This window comes from Sander vitreus, chromosome 13 (assembly GCF_031162955.1).
Source record: "Sander vitreus isolate 19-12246 chromosome 13, sanVit1, whole genome shotgun sequence".
Taxonomy (NCBI): Eukaryota; Metazoa; Chordata; class Actinopteri; order Perciformes; family Percidae; genus Sander; species Sander vitreus.
In genome coordinates, this window is record NC_135867.1 from 18,155,171 (window position 1) to 18,174,691 (window position 19,521).

A 19,521-nucleotide genomic window follows, 5' to 3' on the forward strand; every position below is an offset into this window, starting at 1 on the left:
GAACAGTGTGTACCTATGGGTTAGGGTTACTACAAACTGTACAATCCGAACCTCCCACCAGACACACGATTCATGAGCTGGAAAAAAATCCTCACACCAATGCGATCACTCTAATAGTGGTGAACTATTCATCACCCCTCCCACAGAACTCAAAACCTGTTTAAATGCGTAGGTATCTCTAGAGTCAGTTCAGGCTTACAACCAAGACCATGTACACAGGGGAAATAGAGTTGCATAAAGTCATAGTATATGCTAGGAATCAAGATCCAAAGGCAAACTGATATTAATATTGATCATTAATCCATCTGGATATTCAAACCAATGTGTTTAAACTCCAAGGCAAAATAATAACATTCTTTTCGTAACATGGGTGAGTTTAGCTGATTGAAACAATACATCCCCCTTTTCATTCAAACTTAATTTGAAGCATTTGTGGGTTTTGTAGCACTTAAAGAATTAAATAATTCTTTCAAAGCACAAAAATTTCTCAAACAACATCTTTTTCAAATCGCTGTGTATGTATTTGCTGTAGCTAGAGTGAGGAATCTAACGTTACATACGAAATCCCCAATTAAAAGGACATTCAGCAACTTTTCTTCCCCTCAGCTGTAACTTCCACATCATCACTGAGGGTGACTGACTCCAAACATCCACCCTCTCTGCAGACTTTTGCCTCAAGTCCATCTGGTAACTTAGCTGCCTCTGTTTGTTTGTTTTTATTTTCCTTAGTGACTCATCATCTGCTCCATTTCCTCCGTCTCCTCTCTGGCCCCTGACCATGGGAAAAGCCTTGAGAGATCAATAGTGGAGTCTTTCTCCCACTCTCTCTCTCTCTCTCTGTCTGTATAGGCCAAATCGTTCCGGTGGGACATCTGAAAAGATGGCTCACATGTGTGTTCGCTCACTTCCTGTGGAACATAGTATTTCTCTATCCCATCATCATTGATGTATCAAGCACAGTGAACACATTATAATCCACCAGGCTTAGTCGTATTATCATAAACTGTTATTCAACAGTTTTCCAGAGTGGAAATACCCGCTCTACAGTCTGTTACATCAGTGGCACAGAGCTCAGAGCAGGAAGTCAGGGGACACAAGGTCTTTTCCATCTCCTCCTACACCACGTTGTATTTCCTTCCTGGATCAGAGTCTTAACACCTGCTTTACCGATAGAAAATACTGAGGAGACTCACGCCATTGAAGAGGTTTGGTCTCCAGCCTCCTCCGATCATCTGGTGCTGACCATCTGATCTTTCAATCAATGTAAATCCTGTAGGAGTGAATACATCTCAGGGACTTTCAGAGGAGGATCTGAACCCCAACGCCTCTCTTAATGTGGGGTGTTTTGAAATTGGAATTGAAGGTCTTTAGTCATCTGCCAAAAAAACTAAAAGAAAGTCAATAAAAAACATGTTCTTTCGTGAGATGTAATAGTACATTTTAGAGGGCAGTACCAATTATGGGTCCCCCTCTGTAACTCTGCACCGGGATGGGGAGGAGAAGGGGTTGGGACGAGGGAAATAGCAGTGAGTGAATGAAGAAGGCTAGGAGCAAGACATAAACAATCATGTGGACACTGCTCTATGGATTAATACACTTCAGGCATGGATCTAGCTGTTGTCTGGACTCTGTAAGAATAGAGAAATGGTAAGAGCTGCATGCCTGTCAGTAAAGTAAGTAAACTGTTGTCTGTGTTTGCAGCACTGTTGTGTTCATAAATTGTTACCTGCATATTTTTATCTCATCCATTATAAAATAACACTCTATTGTTTTATTCATCATTTTAAATGTCAAATGTTCCTCTTTTGTCAGTGTTCACTCTCAGCAGAAATCATTTCTCTTTAAAAGTAGCAGCCCAGACTGTGTGGCTGTGGCTGGCGGTGGCTATTTTCAGAAGCTCATGGCAACTCTGAAGGGCATAACTTCCCCCATAATCACAGGTTACAGTGGAAGGCCCTGCATTTGCAAGCACTTAAACTATTCTCTGGCCTGGGTGTGTTCGTTAAATCATTGAGGCTTATGGGAGCAGCAGCATATGTGTGCACATACGTGTGTGTGTGTGTGTGTGTGTGTGTGTGTGTGTGTGTGTGTGTGTGTGTGTGTGTGTGCGTGTGTGTGTGTGTGAGTCAGACAGCCAGAGACACATTACCCTGCCCACTCTCCTGTCCTGTGTCTGACTGTGTGGCTCAAGGAGGGCCATTGTTGACAGCCAGTGGGCTGACAGCAGAGGCGTGAGGGGTCTAGTGTCAGTGGTGAACAGAGGGGACGGTCTGTTCTCCGTGTCACTGGGTCCTCTGAGACTCGCACACTGGACGTGATTGTCAGATATGTGTGGTTTCACGCGGCGGCTTTGTCTGGAGTGACATCAGACGCAGATAGAACGCCCTGTTGTCTCAGCTGGAGCTAAACTTGGAGCACAGCAGCTGTGGATGGTTTTTGGCTATTTTTTTTTTCCTCAAGAATTTGAATTGATCAGTTATGTCAGCATGGAGCGACAAAGAGCTCAAGAATTTGTCTATGATGCAACAGTCGTGTGTCAGTGTGCTGATGGGTTGATGTGGTCACTACCTGATTTACAGACTGGTGGGAAATTAAAGGAAAAAAGCAGAATAAATGAGTTATTGAATGGTTTGATGACTATGAAAATTATGTGAATCATATACTATTGCCTTCAAAGTCACCATATTTCAACCCAGTTGAATAGATTTAGGACTGACAGACAGCGCTCTCAACCACCACCAAAGCACCAAACGAGGGAATATCTTTTAGAAAGATGTTGTTCTTCCCTCCAGTAGAGTATCAGAGAATCTATGTGATTAACCATTGAAGCTGTTTTAAGAGGCTTGAGGAGGCCCAACACTTTCCCATCCATGTGTTTATCATATCTGTAGATTGCCAGATCATTTAAGTCAAGAGACTTTCTCTGACATGTACATGTCACCAGTCAAACATGATATACAGTAATTTAAGTTTGCTCATGGTAAACAAAACAGACACTAGATAGTCAACAGTTGTGTCTATATCAGTTTGGCTTGCTGAGCTGATACTAAATTGCTGCCAGGATGAGCAACCCATGTGGGTGATAGTGAAAGACGGGGATACCAGCTTTTAGCGCAAACATATGGTGAGTCATGTGGGCTGCTTATGTGTCTGTGTGTGATTGTTTGAGGTCTGTCTGGTTCTGTTTCCCCTCTCGCCTGATGTGCGTACGATGAGCAGACAGCTGGATCTAATCTGCAGCATCTGTCTACGAACATGGAGCTTGTTTGTGTTTGTAAGAGTTGTATATGAGTCACAGTGACTCTTCATGCTCAAAGGAAGCAGTTATCTCACCCCCTGATGTGCAAGTGACCTGTAAGGCTCATTCATACCTTCTGCTAGATCTCAAAAGTACAAGTGTGATGATGATGCCTAGATAATAGCAGGCTGTTGTCAAATGTGTAAGTAATCTTTCTTAGATCGAGGCATAAATCAACGGCAGTTTTCTTGATGGATCATTCGTCTGGCTAGTTCTGGTGAAACAATTGCCCAGTATAATGGTTTGGTCACATGGGCTTATAAGTGGGGCAGGAGGTTTCTAAGAGAAGCACTGTTCTCATTGTAGTACAACTGTAGTAGCAGTATTCCCAGCGCTCCCATTCATGCCCTGCATTCCCTCTCTCTCTCTCTGTGTGTATGTGTGCGTTTGCTTCAGGATCTTCATGTGTCAGAGAATTCTGACAGTCCAGACGAGATGGAGCGTGTGAGCAGGAATAAAGTGGAACATGGCAGACAGACTCACCAGGTCTTACAGGTGAGTCATTTCTTACCAATTACAGCTCTTACAACTGGGGTGTTAAATGAGAAACAGACTTTATTACTGTTATATACATGTTGCGAGTCAGCTTGATACTCAATATAACTGAGAAGTGAATGATTTGTGTTAGAATTTAAGATTGTTTCAAGGATTTAAAAGTGAGATCGTAGCAATAAATCAGCTTCAAATCAAATAAGAAATAAATCTGCCAATCAGTGCTCATGGTAAGAATAGGCATGTTCACCTTTTTACAGTACATGTTAATTCTACTACTTTTAAATGTAAAAACCTTGACATGTCTATGCTCTGTCTCTCTGATATGGACAAATTATTCCCCTTTCTATATTCCTATTTATTTCTAACAAGTAATTGAAGTAAGGGAATTTAATCATATCATGTTCAGTCTTTCAGTTGCGGACAGACATTTGGGTTATACATGAGGCTCATACAAGGTGTGAGGCTTTATCCTATTGAATTATAAAAAAAAGACTGATTTTTAGGATGAGACCCTGTGGTACAGTTTGAATCAAGTACATACTGTATACTGGAGAGCTTATTTGAGCATTTTAATAGCTATTCTTTGCTGTTCATACACGTGGTTTAACGATTCAGTACAAAACTGATGCCCACTTAACTGAGTTTTAAGATGTGAAAAATCAATATGTTGTGTGAAGAAAGTAATTTATAGTCTCAGGATCATGGAATAAGGTTTTTCCATTGGTTTTGTGTTGACAGAGCACTCCTTTAGACCTGATTGAGACAGGCAAGTCCCTGAAAGTCCAGGCAGAGCGCCCCCACCTGGTTAGTTTGGGAAGTGGACGCTTGAGCACAGCCATCACCTTGCTACCACTGCTGGAAGGTGAGCGTGTGTCTGTGTGGTTTGCTGAGATTGGTGGGTAAAAACAGTGTTGTAAATGTAAACTAGAACTAATTAATTTAAAATGATATATTTTAATAAAAAGTAAAGCACTACTTATTTTATAGATATCTTCATGTCCCAACTGTAAGAGGAGCTAAAAGCGGAACTCAACATCTTTTTAACCTACATGGTAAACTACAGTCTGTATAAGCCCAGACATCTGTATACTGACTGCACTACACTGTAATCTGTGTTAGTGTTAGCGTACAGATGCTTCCATAACACATCAGCAGAACTTGTCATGAGTGATGAGTTGACAAAAACCGATGACACCTTACCTTTTAACCATCTTGTTGTTACTCATACTGCTCCACAGTTGCAATTACACCCTTGTTTGGGATTTTCTTGTACCATTTTTCTTGCACTAAGCCTAGACACCACAGAGGAAGAGAGAGAGAGAGAGAGAGAGAGAGAGAGAGAGAGAGAGAGAGAGAGAGAGAGAGAGAGAGAGAAGAGACTGTATCACCCCAGAGAAAAGCTTTCTGGGATATTCTTTCTGCTGCATCTCTGTGCTATCACGTAAGAATAAATAGTGTTACAGCAGACAGAAATATACAGTAAAGGCAACTGATAATCAAATTACAACACATAAAATAATAAATGGTTATATTAATTCCCCTCTGACAAGATGCCTTTCATCTGTCAGGCTAAGCACACCTCTTGAGACTAACACCTGTTTTTCAACATTCAATCACTCCATTTGTGGCCCAAGTGGCCTTGACCCCTAAAATGACACCCGTACTTCGAACTGCAACCTAAGAATACTTCACAGAAGTATTCACAGGTCCACATGGATCTCCTGTAACTGACGCTGAGAAAAGGTTTTCTCTTGTTGCAGGGAGAACCACGCTGGGCAGTGAGGGGACAGATATCCCTCTGCAGGGCCATGGCATCGCAGCTCAGCACTGCTACATTGAAAACCAAGCAGGCAGCATCACCTTGTACCCATGTGGAAACCAGTGCTCTGTAGATGGCCTTCCCATCACCAAACCCTATCGCCTGACACAAGGTAGCACTGTCACAGCTTTAGTGACTGCCATCATATGATTGTTGGTGTTAAAGCTGTTTTAAAGCTTACTGTATGTAGCTTATACAGTATAATACTTGTCTTAAAAAACAAACAAACCACCACTTTGGTTCAGACAGAAATATCTCAACAAGGGTTTGATGGATTGCCATGACATTTTGTATACACATTCATGATGCCCAGAGGATGAATCCTAATGATTTTGGTGATCCCCTGATCTTTCGTCTAGCACCATTAGCAGGTCAAAATATTCACCTTTCCAGTGAAATATCTCAATATCTACAAGATGGATTGGTGTAAAATTTGGTAAAGACATTCATAGTCCCCTGTGGATGATTCCTTAGGACTTTGGCGATACCCTGACTTTTCCTATTGTGCTACCAGGAGGTTGAAATTTGTAGTTTTAACTGAAATGTCTCAAAAACTATTGAATAGATTGCCATGAAATTTGTTCCTTCTCAGGATGAATTGTAATACGTTTGGTGACCCCTTAACATTTCATCGAGCATTGTCATAAGGTCAAAATTTAAATTTGTCCACTACTTTGGTTTATGGCTAAATTGCTGCTAATGACATGACATATGTTACCATGCTAACACGCTAAGCTAAGATGCTGATTATAGTAAACATTACACCTGCTAAACATCAGCATTTAGCATTGAGCATGTTAGCATGCTGATGTTAGCCTTTAGCTCAAAGTACTGATGTGTACTGATGAGCCACTAGCATGGCTATATAGACTCTTGTTTAACTCCCACTTATTGGTGAAATCACACTAATGTACAGTCAGATGACTTATTGCATGTAATTGCATTGCAGTATTACATACTCATACATAAACTAGGTTATGTTGAGTATTAAATACACAAAAGGAAAAGTGGACACAGCACTGTCTAACTTCACAACAACAAAACAGTCCCACGTCCTTCCAGTAATATGCATACCTGCCATAAAAAAGGCACAACAGTCCCGCCCCCCTCAGTCCCCTTTCCATGGGATCCAAGCCAGCAGCTACACCAGAATGCCATTTGAAGCCGGGTGATCAGCCAGCGTGTGTGGAGGCAGCAGCTGCTGAGCAAGAATTCTTCAGGCTTTGCTTCATTCAAAGGACTGTCATGTGGGCTGAATTAAACAACCCGGGAATGGAGGAAACGGCTCCATTTATATCATAAGGAACAATGTTGCAGCCATATGGACCTTTGACTTCACTTTGAAGAATGAAATAAATGTTAAACTTTCTGTGGAATATCCAGAACTGGAAACAAAACTTCTGGGAGTGTACCAGGCGTTCTTGAGAGCCACTGAAAATGCAAGGCAATGAGAAGGAGTTGATTTCACTTACTGGTTAATTACACGTGAGTTAAACTAGACAATTTATTAAAGTCAAGTAAACAGTCAATACACTTCCTGTTATTGACCAAATTCTGTAGTTGACTACAGGACAAATGAACAATAGTAGATATTTTGAGCTCTTTGCCATGACTGTGTCACACTTTAAAAAACAAAAATTGACAAAGATTTGTATTGATTATATAATGCTGTCAAGCTGACAGTTAGTAGTGCTGAATATGAAGAAAAAAAAGCAACAACCCTGCATCGGCAATCATTTATGGGTGGTATCAACCAGTCAGTAAAATCTTTTGTAGAAATGTAGTTATGGTGGTGTTTTTACTTTTGCTATATGAAGATGTTAACTAACTCATCACTGACAACTTTCTACCTACATGGTCTTCTCTCCTGGTAGGGTGCATGCTGTGTTTTGGTCAGTCTGTCTTTTTCCGCTTCAACCATCCAGAGGAGGCCCTGCGGATGAAGAGCATGCTACCTGGAGGGAGCCAAGGACTTAGTACCACAAGAACAACAGGTAAATGACCTGCTTGGATAATTTTACAACACCTAGGGCCAGATTGTGTTCATGCTTAGAGCATGCAGTTAGTAATAATAACTAATCATCAGGGACCCAGAAATAAGCTGGTGTGAATGAAGGTTGTACAGTTTCCTCAGTAGCTATTCTGGGCAGAGCAAATGCTTTGGGCTAATAGATACTATAGTCACATTTGGGTTTAGGACATCCTAACAAATGGTTACTGAGATAGCATACAGTAAGCAGTAGGTTGGGTTTGTTTTATTCTACTCAAATTTGATACCAATTTGAACAGCTCTTGGTTTTCATATCTCCCGCACAGTTGGTCTTGGTGTCACACTGAAACATTGGTCATTATCCTTGACAGGGTGCAGAAATAGCTTGTTCAGGGCTAATTATCTGTGGCCTACATTGTGATCTAGTTCATTTAAATCTGTGTTTTTCGCTCAAGGTGTGACCCCATTGTGACAAAGGATTGTTGTAACCTTTCTTTTTACAGTTACATTCAGATCATGTTACATTGTTCTGGCCCATTAATGGCTTTGACTGTTGGCTCATGCTGTCGATGATATTTAGAATCCATTCTCCTCTGACCTTATTGGTTTGGCCTGAACTGTACAGTAAGCGCCACCACACCCTGCCCAGTGTGTATGGCCTACTCTTTCCTGACCAGGCCCTGATTTCATCTGCTCTGAATGAGGTACATCGCTGCAGCGGTTATATTTAGCAGCTCCAGATCTCTGTAGGATTACAACACAACTGAGGAGCACAACATCCCCATGGGTTTGGTTCCTAAAGGAGAGTATGGGCTGTGAGACATTTATCACTATTAAAAGTGGGCCACCGGGACACTGTGTGTGTTCAGGCATGTGTATTTGTCCTTTTAAGGGCTACACAGGACAGATCCCTCCCACTGCGTTTGTTTATGTATGTTTTTGCAACTGTCTTTTTAAGTGACCTCTTCCTTTATTCAGCAGGAATGCTCATGCACAAGTGTTTCTGTCTCCCTTTACAGACTCTCACAGTGTCCTGAACGGGAACCATCAGTCTTTTTCGAGCAACGGCGACTCCAAAATCAACAACATAGCAAAGAACTTCCAGGATTCTTTGGTGTTGAAGGCTGGATCTGGTAAACAGCATATTCATCAGCCCTCTCCTCCAAACATGCTCAATGGGAGAAACACCTCCATGACAAAGGACTCCATTTATGAAAACAGCAGCAGCTTTCTGGGTCAGAACCTCAGCAGCAAAACCCCTCCAGTACCTGCGCGGTCTACTCATACTGAACACTCTCCTGTCCCCCATCCACGGACCTCAGTCTCTGTGGCCTCAAGCAGTACTACTGGTGGTCAAAGGGCCCAGGAGAGCCCAAAGCGTCGTAGGAACGTAAGAGCAGAGGCCACGTCAGGACAGGGCCCAGAAAACTCTAACCTTAGCCACAAACCATGCCCTGTCAAATTTTCCCCAACAGCTCCATCCAGCCCTCGAGTAAGAGGTTCTTCCCTACAGAAGAGATCCCCCAGTCCTATGCGAGATCAGCACCTCTCTCATGTAGAAGCCCCTCAAAGGCTCAGGACTCCAGAGCCGATTGGGGCCACCAGCTTGAGAGAACATCCTCCTCTCAGCCCTTACATGTCCTGCAGAGGGACTCCAGGATCGCAGGGCTCGGCTTCCTCCCTTGCCTCACAGGGCTTCACCATCAAACCCAGCCCAGATGGGCCCCAGGGCCAACTCAAACTCACAACTACTTCAAAAGCAGAAGCCATAAGGGCAATGTATGCCCAGGGTCCATCACCACTCTCTGGGCTGGAGAAGGAGCCTGGAGGCAGGCAGTTGAAGGCCGGCCCGGGAAGTGGCATAATGTCAGGCCTGGGTTCTCGGTCTGGTTCATCTCCTCTTACTAGCCCTCATAGGACAAGAAAGACCTCCTGCATGACCATGGCAGGATCCTCCAGCAAGGAGCAGAGTCTTATAAAACCATATACCCGAGAACGCAAAAACAGCATCTCTGAGATCAATGACAATGAGGACGAGTTGCTGGAATACCACCGCTGGCAGAGAGAGGAGAGGCTGCGTGAGCAGGAAATGGAGAAACTGGTAAGTGATCAACATTTATGACTTAATACGTAGATATAAGAGTATACAATAACTTTACCATGATAGGCTTAGTCCAAATCTGGATGCTGATGTGGACTTCACTCAGGAAGTCATAAAGAGTCATGCTGCTCTGGTTTATCCTTTTTGACTGGTTTGTTTATTCTATATCCTGTGGACCGGCAGGATTGTTACATACTTTAAAAAAAAATACTTTAAAACTCTGCAATAATACATTTTTTGGCAAATTATGGGGAAAATATCATAACAAGCTGAGAAGTACAGAGCCACAGCTGTATCCGGACGTGGAGACTGTTGGCAAAAACATTTTTTTAAACAACCAACAGACACAGAGCACCAAACACGTGTGACAGTTAAGTGAAGGTACTGAGGCTGCTGGCATGCCAGACACCATGTCTGCATTCAGATATCTTGTCTAAATCTCCTGGCGTACAGCCACTAGCTCATCTCCCCGGAGCATTACTGGCATCGTCAGCCCATGTGGCCCGAGTAACACGGGGTGAGCATTCCTCTACAAGTCTTAAGGTCCAGAGCAGAGGGCGCGGCTGCTTATTGCTCAACACTATATTTATCAAAAGGACGAGTCGCTTTTACTTTCAAAGCTGCCTGTGCTTGACTGAAGGCTCTTTCTCATTCGTACCCAACCACACTAGCTCATAGACTGCATACTTGTTATCCATCCACAGTCCACACCCACCAGCCCCCTCACCATTCTTTAGACCCCCACCACAGCCTGCTTCTGACAGCTGAAGGGACCATAGGGAGAGGAGGGGGTGGGGGTTCCTGGACCTCCATGTTCACAGACTATTTCAGGAACCAAAAGGTTTCTGGTAACAAACAACAGAGTTACCGACAACACGCATCTGAGTTGCACTGATAGGGGTTTGACTGCTTTGGAGACAGTATGTGCATGTTTGTGTTGAGTCATCCAGTGTGTGTAGATAATTTAAGCCAATGCCTTTGCAAATACATCAACAGATAAAGAAAAGATATTTCTTAGCCCAATGGCGTGTTGATTAGTGTTTTTGCTCGTTATCCATATTTGGAATTTCCTCCAGACATTGATATTATGCTGCATGCATATGGTGGTTGGAAAGCTAAACAGCTGGAAAGCTCACATGCAAATGCTATTTATTTTTTTAATCACCACCCTGAAAATCAAGCTTGGTAGTCTAGCCCACACAACCATACAGATACAGTACAATCATCTAGCTGTAAATGTGTTCATGGTTGGCTGACGTTTCCAGGTTTTCAGTGATTTCTGGCTATGTTATGCTATGTTGCTGGTGTGGAATGCTGATAATCAGGCTTACTGTATGTGTATATATATACGGTTAGATATGTGCACAGCTGCATACACGTAGGACACACACATGAATGTAGATAACCAATGTGTGAAAAAAGACACAATTAACAGTAAATTACCTCATTAACATCCCATGGGACAAAGCATGTAGAGGTGGATGGAGCTCCAGGAATGGATGATATCAAGACCCCTGTTAAAGGAATAGTTTGACATTCTGCGAGATTTGCGTATTCACTTTCTTGCCGAGAGTTAAATGAGAAGATTGATACCACTCTGTCCGGTTAGGATTAGTTCGATCTTCTCATCTGGTTAACCCTCTGGAAGAAAGCGAATAAGTGTATTTCCTAAAATGTCAGATTAATTTTGACTTCTTTAAAGGGGCTCAGCATTATAAGCGCTGAAACTCCATATCAGGGCACCTGTTATTTCTGATGCAGTTGTGTTAAAATATACATTTTAATAACAAACCAGCTTATGCGGTGAACTATGTTTAGGGTCATGGACAAGGCTCTTGGTTTGTTGGTATTGCAGCCTTGAAAGAAGCACACACAAATGATAGACCTATAGATGAGAGAGACAAAGAGAGGATTTCCTCTCAGTGAAATGAATGCCCTACATTTGGCACACTGCTCGCTTAGCACAGTTGGCACAGCTATGCAGGATTTGTTGTTTTTTTAATCTCACTTTACTGAACCCAACCTACATACATGGATATTGCTACTCCCATGCCGCAGTTTTTCTCTCAACAAAAGTAAAGTACATCACTGGAGAGGAAGAGATGTGATAGAAAAGTTAATTTTAGCATACATTTTACTGGGATGAGGCCAAACTGTTGGTTTAAATATTTCTATTTTTGAGGAGGTTCTGGTTAATTGAGGGGATTTCTATTTTATTTCAATTGCAAACAGCAACAGCAAACCAGATGACCTGCATTGTCAAGTTAAAGCAAAAGTTCAACATTTTGGAAGATAACTTTACTGGTGTTCACTTTCTTGCAGAGAGTTAGATGAGAGGGTCGACACCACTCTCATTTGTGTCTGTTACAAAATCTACCTGATATAACATACCATAACATATTATGTAACACATTAATTAGTGAGCTTTAGAGGTGCTGGTTGGCAGATTTTTTTAGCCTTCAGATAGAACCAGGCTAACTGTTTCCCCCTGTTTCCAGTCTTTGTGCTAAGCTAACCAGCTGCTGGCTGTAGCCTTCAATTTAACAGACAAATATAAGGATGTTATGGATCTTCTCATCCAACTCTCGGCAAGAAAGCAAATACGCGTATTTTCCAAAATGCTAAACTTTTTCTTTAAATGTTAACGGTTAAAATCTGTTAAATCAAAAATATTTGGTTCATTGTAGCTTTATATTTCTCTATATGTCCATTCCTCACATAAACTACTCAGAAGTCTGAAGTCAAGGAATGAACTAGGCAAACAGCATAAACAGCTGTCTAAATAAATCTTCCCTTTAAAAGCAATGATCATGACAGACTTGATGTGGTTGATTTAACAGCCTGAATTATTAAAATACCAGACAAAAGTGGGGTGGTGGTTGTGGACACAACAATACTACACATCAGGCGCAATTGTTCCCAGTCTTGCCAGATTCCTAATTATTGTTTTACATTCTGCGCTCTTATTTTGGTTGATTAAAGCAAGCATCCCATTGTTTGGAGTGATGGGAGACAACTGACTGGCCACAAGCTAGAACCATGTGGCACATGAATACAAAACACAATGAAGAAAAAATAAAGAAGAATCTTTAAAAAAAATATAAAAGAGCTAGAGCATCTCTAATCAGAAAGTAAAAAACAAATGACAACTGGTGTAGCGTAATACCAGCAACCAAAACTCACCAATGTCTTTCATATATTCTTCTTACAGTTATCACAGTCTGTCAGATTCTGTTCTCATAAACAACTCTAGCTCTGACAGGTTTTACTATGAACGCCCTCCTGAGAGACAAACTACATCAGCTTCGGCCCTCCTGCTATCAGGTTACAGTTGTCCCGTGCCGGTGGCTGAGGGACAGCTGCCTAAATGGGACAATGTCACACAAGGACACTTGCAGTTAATCTGCAATATGATCCATAATGTAGGGCAGGCATGCTTACGTCCCACATCTCTTCTGTAGGAGCGACAGAGGCTGGAGACCATCCTCAATCTGTGTGCAGACTATAATCACGAGGACAGTGCTGCGGAGCTGGCTGAGGTGGTGAGGAGTGGGCTGCTGGGGGGCGCTAGAGGAACCTGCTCCGACACAGCAGGAGGGATGTCCCTTCAGGGAGTAGACAGACCTCAGAGGGTGAGAGAGAACGATGAGGAGACCCAGAGAGAGGAGTCTAGCAGCACAGAGAGCACACATCAAGAGGTATTAAACGCATTCTTGAGGACATTAGTCCTTAATCATTAGCTTACGTTATCTGTGTTTTCGTGTTAATAGGAATCTTATAACAAAGTGTTTTAGACATATAAATGTGCCTTCTGTGTAAGGAGCTGTTAGCCGGTCAGGAGCAGGTGTACCTGGAGGAGGAGAGGAGCAGGATCCTGGCCAGGGTTGATGACTTGAAGTACAGAGTCAGTGAACTGGAGCTGCAGCTACAAGAGACCAAACAGGAGGTCAAAACACACACACACGCACGCACGCACGCACGCACGCACACACACACATACACACTTTAGCTTGGGCACTATTAGATCCATCTTGATAGTGAGAGGAGTGGAAGCTAAAAGTATATTTATTTAGCTCGACAACACTTGGTGGTTTAGAGACTCTGACTCCATATTTGTCTGTAGGTGGAGATGGAGCAAGCCCTGCTGCAGGCAGAGAGGCGGGCAGAGCAGGAGCAGGTGGAGGCTGAAAATGAAATCCTCTCTCAGCTGCAGCTCAAACTCAGCAAGCTGGACAAGGCCACCCAGAAAGAGAAGGACAAGGTGGGCACCCAGAAACAATGTGATACAGTAAATACTGACAGTTTGCTCAAAGCCGTTGGTCTTATACATATAGTTTGCACGTGAATGTTCTGGAACATGTGTGTTTGTTTTTAAAAACTCACTTCTTCCCGAATGTGTAAACTGTCTAGATACATTTTTCTCAGATCTCAACTGACACGCACTGCTTATTTATTAGCTGTTGGTCCTAAAACACAAAGCACAAACTGTCTTCTCTGTCTGAAGTGTCCAACAGTTTTTGTGTTAAAAAAGACAAAGACAACAACAGCTGAAATCTTCCTACATGTATTAGGCTTTTAGCTTGATGTGACCAACACTTAAAGGTTGATTCAGATGTGCATATACCTTTTTATTTTTCTCTCATTTTAACAAATGTGTGAAGCATTGCAACCCCTAACACACCTAACCTCCTAACCAAGCCAACCTAACCTCTGCTTCAATCCTCTAATACTTTAACTGCTTGGCCTGTTAGCTTTAAAGCTTGGCTGCATGGATTTGAGTTGTCTGTGATTTTCTTTTTTTTTTGTTTCTCCCTGGGGTGGTGTGTGTGTGTGTGTGTGTGTGTGTGTGTGTGTGTGTGTGTGTGTGTGTGTGCGTGTGAATGCGGTCCCAATCGTGCGTATGTGTGTGTTTTTTATGTGTTTTTAGGGGAGGGCTAATGTGTCGGCTGAGCGGAAGGCCCTGGAAAAGCAGAGGAATGAGTACAATGAGCTGAAGAGGCAGTTTGATAAGTGCCCCTTGTCTCTAAGGGAACAGTTACAGGAGCAGCTCAGCAGGGTCAGTGTTCTCACGCAGCCCACTGGCTGGCAACAGTGAGTTATAATATACCAAATACCACAGTTCTGTATGATCTGCACAGAAAGGGCTGCAGACGTAACACTGACTCTGTTTTGAGCACTCAGAGCTACTAATAAATCTGCAGTCTGTGCATTTCCTCTTTTTCTGCTGTTGCCCTTCATGATCTAAACATATAAGGTTATCAGTGTAACTATACAGTAAGCAAAGCTTTTGCTACTCCAGCAGCAATTTTAGACTGTTGCTTAATCTCTGCTGTTCCCTCATTCTGGATGCTTGAAATGTCAAATGGAATTAGTTAATGTCATTAACAGCTTTTCTCTAAAAGTTTGCATGCACTTTACCATGAATAATTCAAGTCACATACGCACACATTATGTTTACAGGCAGATTATTGGCAGATTTGACTTCATCATAGAAATTAAAGGATAAGGCTGGTATTTTTGTATATTTTTCTTACTGTGAACAAATTCCATGAAAACACCAAAACCAAGAATGTGTTCTTCCATCTCTAAATACTTTCCGGACTCTCCAGCCTGTCTGTGGCACTTGAAAAGACTACTGAAGACGTAAATCGATCTATCTTCAATATAACTTTTAAAGGCTAATGGATTTTCTAAAACAATTGAGCACTGTAGCTTTTAGCAAACATTACTCAAACAGGAATAGTGCTTTTGTTGGTGAATATTTTCAACCACAGATGAATTGGAAAGGGAAACCCAGGGGGGTACTAAGATATATCAAGCTTTGGATACACAGACAATATGGTTAATCATTGTTGGTTTTAGTCTTTTCATGGGGTTTTGTTAAGAATAAGAAACATATAATATTGCCAGCCTTATCTTTTGATAACTCTAATTGATTTCAAACCTGCGTGTATATTTGTCTGTGGACAGAAAGCTGAAGCTCTGGAGTCCGGGACCAAGCAGTTTGAGGAGCTGGAGTTCTGCCAGCTGGAGGAGGAGAGCAGTCTGGAGGAGAAGAAGGAGACTCATAGCTCACAGCTTCTCCAAGAGCGAGCCGAGTATCACTGCAGCGTGGCCAAGAGGAAGGTAGGGGTACATGTGTAGCAGAAAACACATAAAATATTATCACCAACGTGAAATTGTATGTCAGCGTGACATTAAGACACTGGTTGATTTGCAGGAGAAGATGGCCACTATGGAAGCTCAGGTAAAGCAGCTGGGGCTACAGGCGGCTCAAGACTGTGAGAGGATTGCTAAGGACAGGACAGTGACTCTGCAGCTGCTACACAAGGTTAGCCTTTCACTGTAAATACCCCTTAACTACCTACACAGTATGCGTATATTTATTTCATAATAGTGATGCATGGCAAACTGTGAAAGTGCCTCTATGTCCTTGCTGGTTTTGCTTTTTAGGAGCAAGACAGGTTGTGTGCCCTGGAGAAAAAGTACCACACCTTGACAGGAGGGAGAAACTTCCCAAAGCCTAACAGCAGTATGAAAGAGGTGAGGTCATGCCTCACAACCATCTGTGGTTACTAAGCTGGAGGAGAAGTACAAAGAAAAAAAACAACTTCCTTCCAAGTGGATTTTTATTTACTTTAGATAAACCTTTTGAACAGGACTTTCTTCACATCAGCGAACCTGACCTTCTTTATGTGGACGGCCCTCCTCATAGCCCCTGTCCCTCCTCTACCTCCTTCTCCTCCTCTCACATCCCCTCCCCTGAACTCTATGCTGTTAGGCTGCAGGAGGTAAATCTCGACAAAATCCTCTTCTTAACGAAACCTAACAAATGGCTAATAAATGCCTGTGCTGCAGTTTGTACGATAAAAATAATGGGCATGATTGTGTGTTAGCAAATACTGACAAACAACAGCAAGCTTGCAGTGTGTATGTTGGTAGGTCAAGTTTCTGCCTTTCTCTATATATTGTGTTTGTTGAGGTTTGTACATTCTCCAAATTGTACGGTTATACTATCAAGAATTAAAGCATTACACGATACAAAAAAGAACCAATTTGGAATGGGATGAATAAACTGTAAAGCCATCCATATTAATTTTGAAAATAAAGACAAAGTGAGTTGTGATGCCCACATTTTTGCTTTGAGCATCTTTGCATGACTTTTCTAAATGTTGACTATTGCCATCTGCAGCCTTCTTATCCCTGTCTTTTGGCTGTCGCTGCAGGAGTACCTCAGGCTCTCTGATGTCTATAAAATGTATGGAAATGCTGCTATGCAACCTCACTCTTCTTCCCCTGCTGCTCTCCACTGCCTCTCCCTCGCTGTAGCTCCAGCTCTGCCATGTGAGGTAGACACCCTGCCTGCTCTTTGCCATACTCTCTGATATGTTTCTATGACTTGTCAGTGTACTAAATATTGAATCCACCTATGCACATTGACAATATCTCAAAATATCTTTATCATAGATGTGGCTTCTTAACCTTTTTTTTCTCCACTTTCTGTTCTCCCTGTTCTGTAAATGTATGTGTCTGTATTGACTGGTTGTCTGTGTGAAGGAGTACATCACAGTCAGTCAGTTAAGCCAGATCTTTGGGATGCAGAGAGTTGATCCCTCCTCTTCTTCCTCTATTCCATCATTCCAACTTGCCTCCTCTCAATCCACCTTCTCATGCCACTCAACTGCACGTGGTCCTTCCTCTTTACTCTCTGCACAGGTTTGTTATTCTTTCCTAATTGGTGGGGTTCTGTTTTTAAAACTAAAAACAGCACTCAGTTTTTCCAACATTGCAGCCATCCACTGAACAACTGCTATTTCTGCAAGGACTGTTTCATGTTGATCTTTTCTACCTGCTTGATGCTTCTGCCACTGATGCTGGTGCTGTACTGCTCCCCTCTCCACTCTTTGGCTTGATGCTTTTCATCACCTCAGAGCCAGCCTGAGCTGAGCAGGAATGCAATGCCTCCTATTAACCTGGAGCGCTGGTACCAGGACATCATGGCTGCTGGAGAGCCTCAGTCATGTCCTCCACCACTGCCCGCAAAGTCTTTTTCCACACGCAGACACAGTCAGGTAAACTCTCCACTCTTCTCGCTGTGTATTAAGCTACAGGGCACTAACAGCAGGCCAGATACATTGCCAACACACTATCTCCCACCCCTGATCTTCACACTATCCATATTTTTATAACTAGGAGGCCCTCTAGTGGACAAATCAAGCCAAGGTAGTTTTTCTGTAGTTTCAGGAACTTTGCTACGATTTATCAATGAGAGATACAGATATTAGTCTAATCTTCAATTGGGTACTAGATTCTGCAGGTTGAAAGTAAAGCATGTTTATTCCTATAAAAAAAAACTAACACTGCAATCTGGAAAAGGACGTTTAACTAACATAAATCGTAATGCTTCAGTATTAGTAAGGACAAATAATGCCAATCAATGTTGGGCTCTGCTGAAGAGGTGAGAAACAGAAAAAAGACCAGTAACAAATGTAGTGGAGTAGAAGTATAAAGTTGCATAAAATTAAAATACTCAAGTAAAGAACAAGTACCTTAAAATTGTACTTAAGTACAGTAATTGAGTAAATATACTTATGTGACGAAACAACGAACAGATCTGTCTTTCTTCTCTCAGCTATTGAAGTCCAAGTCAGATGGTGAGGTTGGGCAGGTGGCATCATGCACACTGCCACACTCCAGTGGTGCTGCTCATGAGAAAAATGCTTCCACAAAGGTGAGCACATCAGTTTAGCACATGTAAATTGTAAAACAAATCTTCAAAGTAGTTAAATGTGTGATGCTTTCTATGTCTTTTTCAGGGGTTACAGTTAATGCTGAGAGAGATGTCAAACCCGTTAGACATGGACCCCAGGAGGCAGCTCGCTCTGCAGAGCAAAGGTACTTGAGTCCCTCAGTCCCATCTCATCTATTTAGATACTGGAGGGTTTCACCTGTCACGCACTCATGACATAAGTCTGTGGGACAAGTATATCACCAGTGTGTCAGGTCTATTTAATTTAACATGCTCTGGATCTGATTATAAACAACTAGTAGCAATGTCTTGACACTATCAGTAGAGGGCGCTATAAGTCTGTGACAGCTGTCGACTCTGCACCCTATCTGCTCCCACAGATCTGTCTCCCACAGTCCATCACTCCATTCTGCATCATCAGTCGCCACCAAGTGGCAACCAAGCGTACGACACCCTGAGCCTGGAGAGCTCAGACAGCATGGAGACCAGCGTCTCCACGGGCAACTCCGCCTGTACCCCAGAAAGGTGAGAGACTGGAAAATTAGCAATTGGCTCTGTTTCCATGGGAACACTCAAGTCTGCCCCATCTCCCAGGAGAAGGGTCACTGCACTTTGTTCCCGTGACAACACGTTTTATTACGTCTGCTCCTGTGACTTCTAGTACACGGGCTGTTGCCATGCCAACCTCTTCAAGTTTTCAGTGTTTTGATAAAGTTAGGAGTACAAAGACTCAGTTTACTGCTGCTCATGAAGAAACATTTGTCGCCACCTTTTTTGTCTTCAGTGTTTGGTTTCCAGGCATGTCTGTTTACTTTTTTCCATCCCAAGCCTTGCCACAGCCGTCATCAGACACTCCTTCCCTCTGTGTGTTGTAGTGCCTGCGGGTTAGAGGCCCAGAGGATAGAAGAGATGGAGAAGATGTTAAGGGAGGCGCAGCAGGAGAAAGCCAGGCTGATGGAGAACCGAGTGAGTGCTCGGCTTTAGTGCTGCAACTGTGTTATGTTGTGACGTAATCATCCGTTTTCCCCTCACTTCCTATACTTCATCTCCTCCAAGTTCATTTCACCTT

At 42.6% G+C, this 19,521-nt stretch overlaps 1 protein-coding gene across 6 annotated transcripts in view; it reads left to right on the plus strand.

Moving 5' to 3' along the window:
* Nucleotides 1-19,521, plus strand: part of phldb1a (pleckstrin homology-like domain, family B, member 1a) — a 29,587-nt gene that overhangs the window by 1,432 nt on the left and 8,634 nt on the right. For 2 of the 6 annotated variants that reach the window (XM_078266051.1, XM_078266052.1), the window contains exons 2-17: nt 3,695-3,793; nt 4,532-4,655; nt 5,554-5,724; nt 7,487-7,606; nt 8,622-9,703; nt 13,165-13,401; nt 13,524-13,649; nt 13,827-13,964; nt 14,631-14,759; nt 15,674-15,829; nt 15,924-16,034; nt 16,157-16,246; nt 18,336-18,434; nt 18,520-18,598; nt 18,833-18,977; nt 19,328-19,418. In XM_078266051.1, coding sequence (XP_078122177.1) covers nt 3,734-3,793; nt 4,532-4,655; nt 5,554-5,724; nt 7,487-7,606; nt 8,622-9,703; nt 13,165-13,401; nt 13,524-13,649; nt 13,827-13,964; nt 14,631-14,759; nt 15,674-15,829; nt 15,924-16,034; nt 16,157-16,246; nt 18,336-18,434; nt 18,520-18,598; nt 18,833-18,977; nt 19,328-19,418 — 2,958 coding nt within the window. In that variant the 5' untranslated portion in view covers nt 3,695-3,733. Of the gene's footprint in view, nt 1-1,537; nt 1,648-3,694; nt 3,794-4,531; nt 4,656-5,553; nt 5,725-7,486; nt 7,607-8,621; nt 9,704-13,164; nt 13,402-13,523; nt 13,650-13,826; nt 13,965-14,630; nt 14,760-15,673; nt 15,830-15,923; nt 16,035-16,156; nt 16,247-16,362; nt 16,495-16,929; nt 17,053-17,260; nt 17,420-17,634; nt 17,776-18,335; nt 18,435-18,519; nt 18,599-18,832; nt 18,978-19,327; nt 19,419-19,521 lie in introns of those variants that run through there. The other 4 variants (XM_078266054.1, XM_078266049.1, XM_078266050.1 and 1 more) reach the window with 4 other exon arrangements.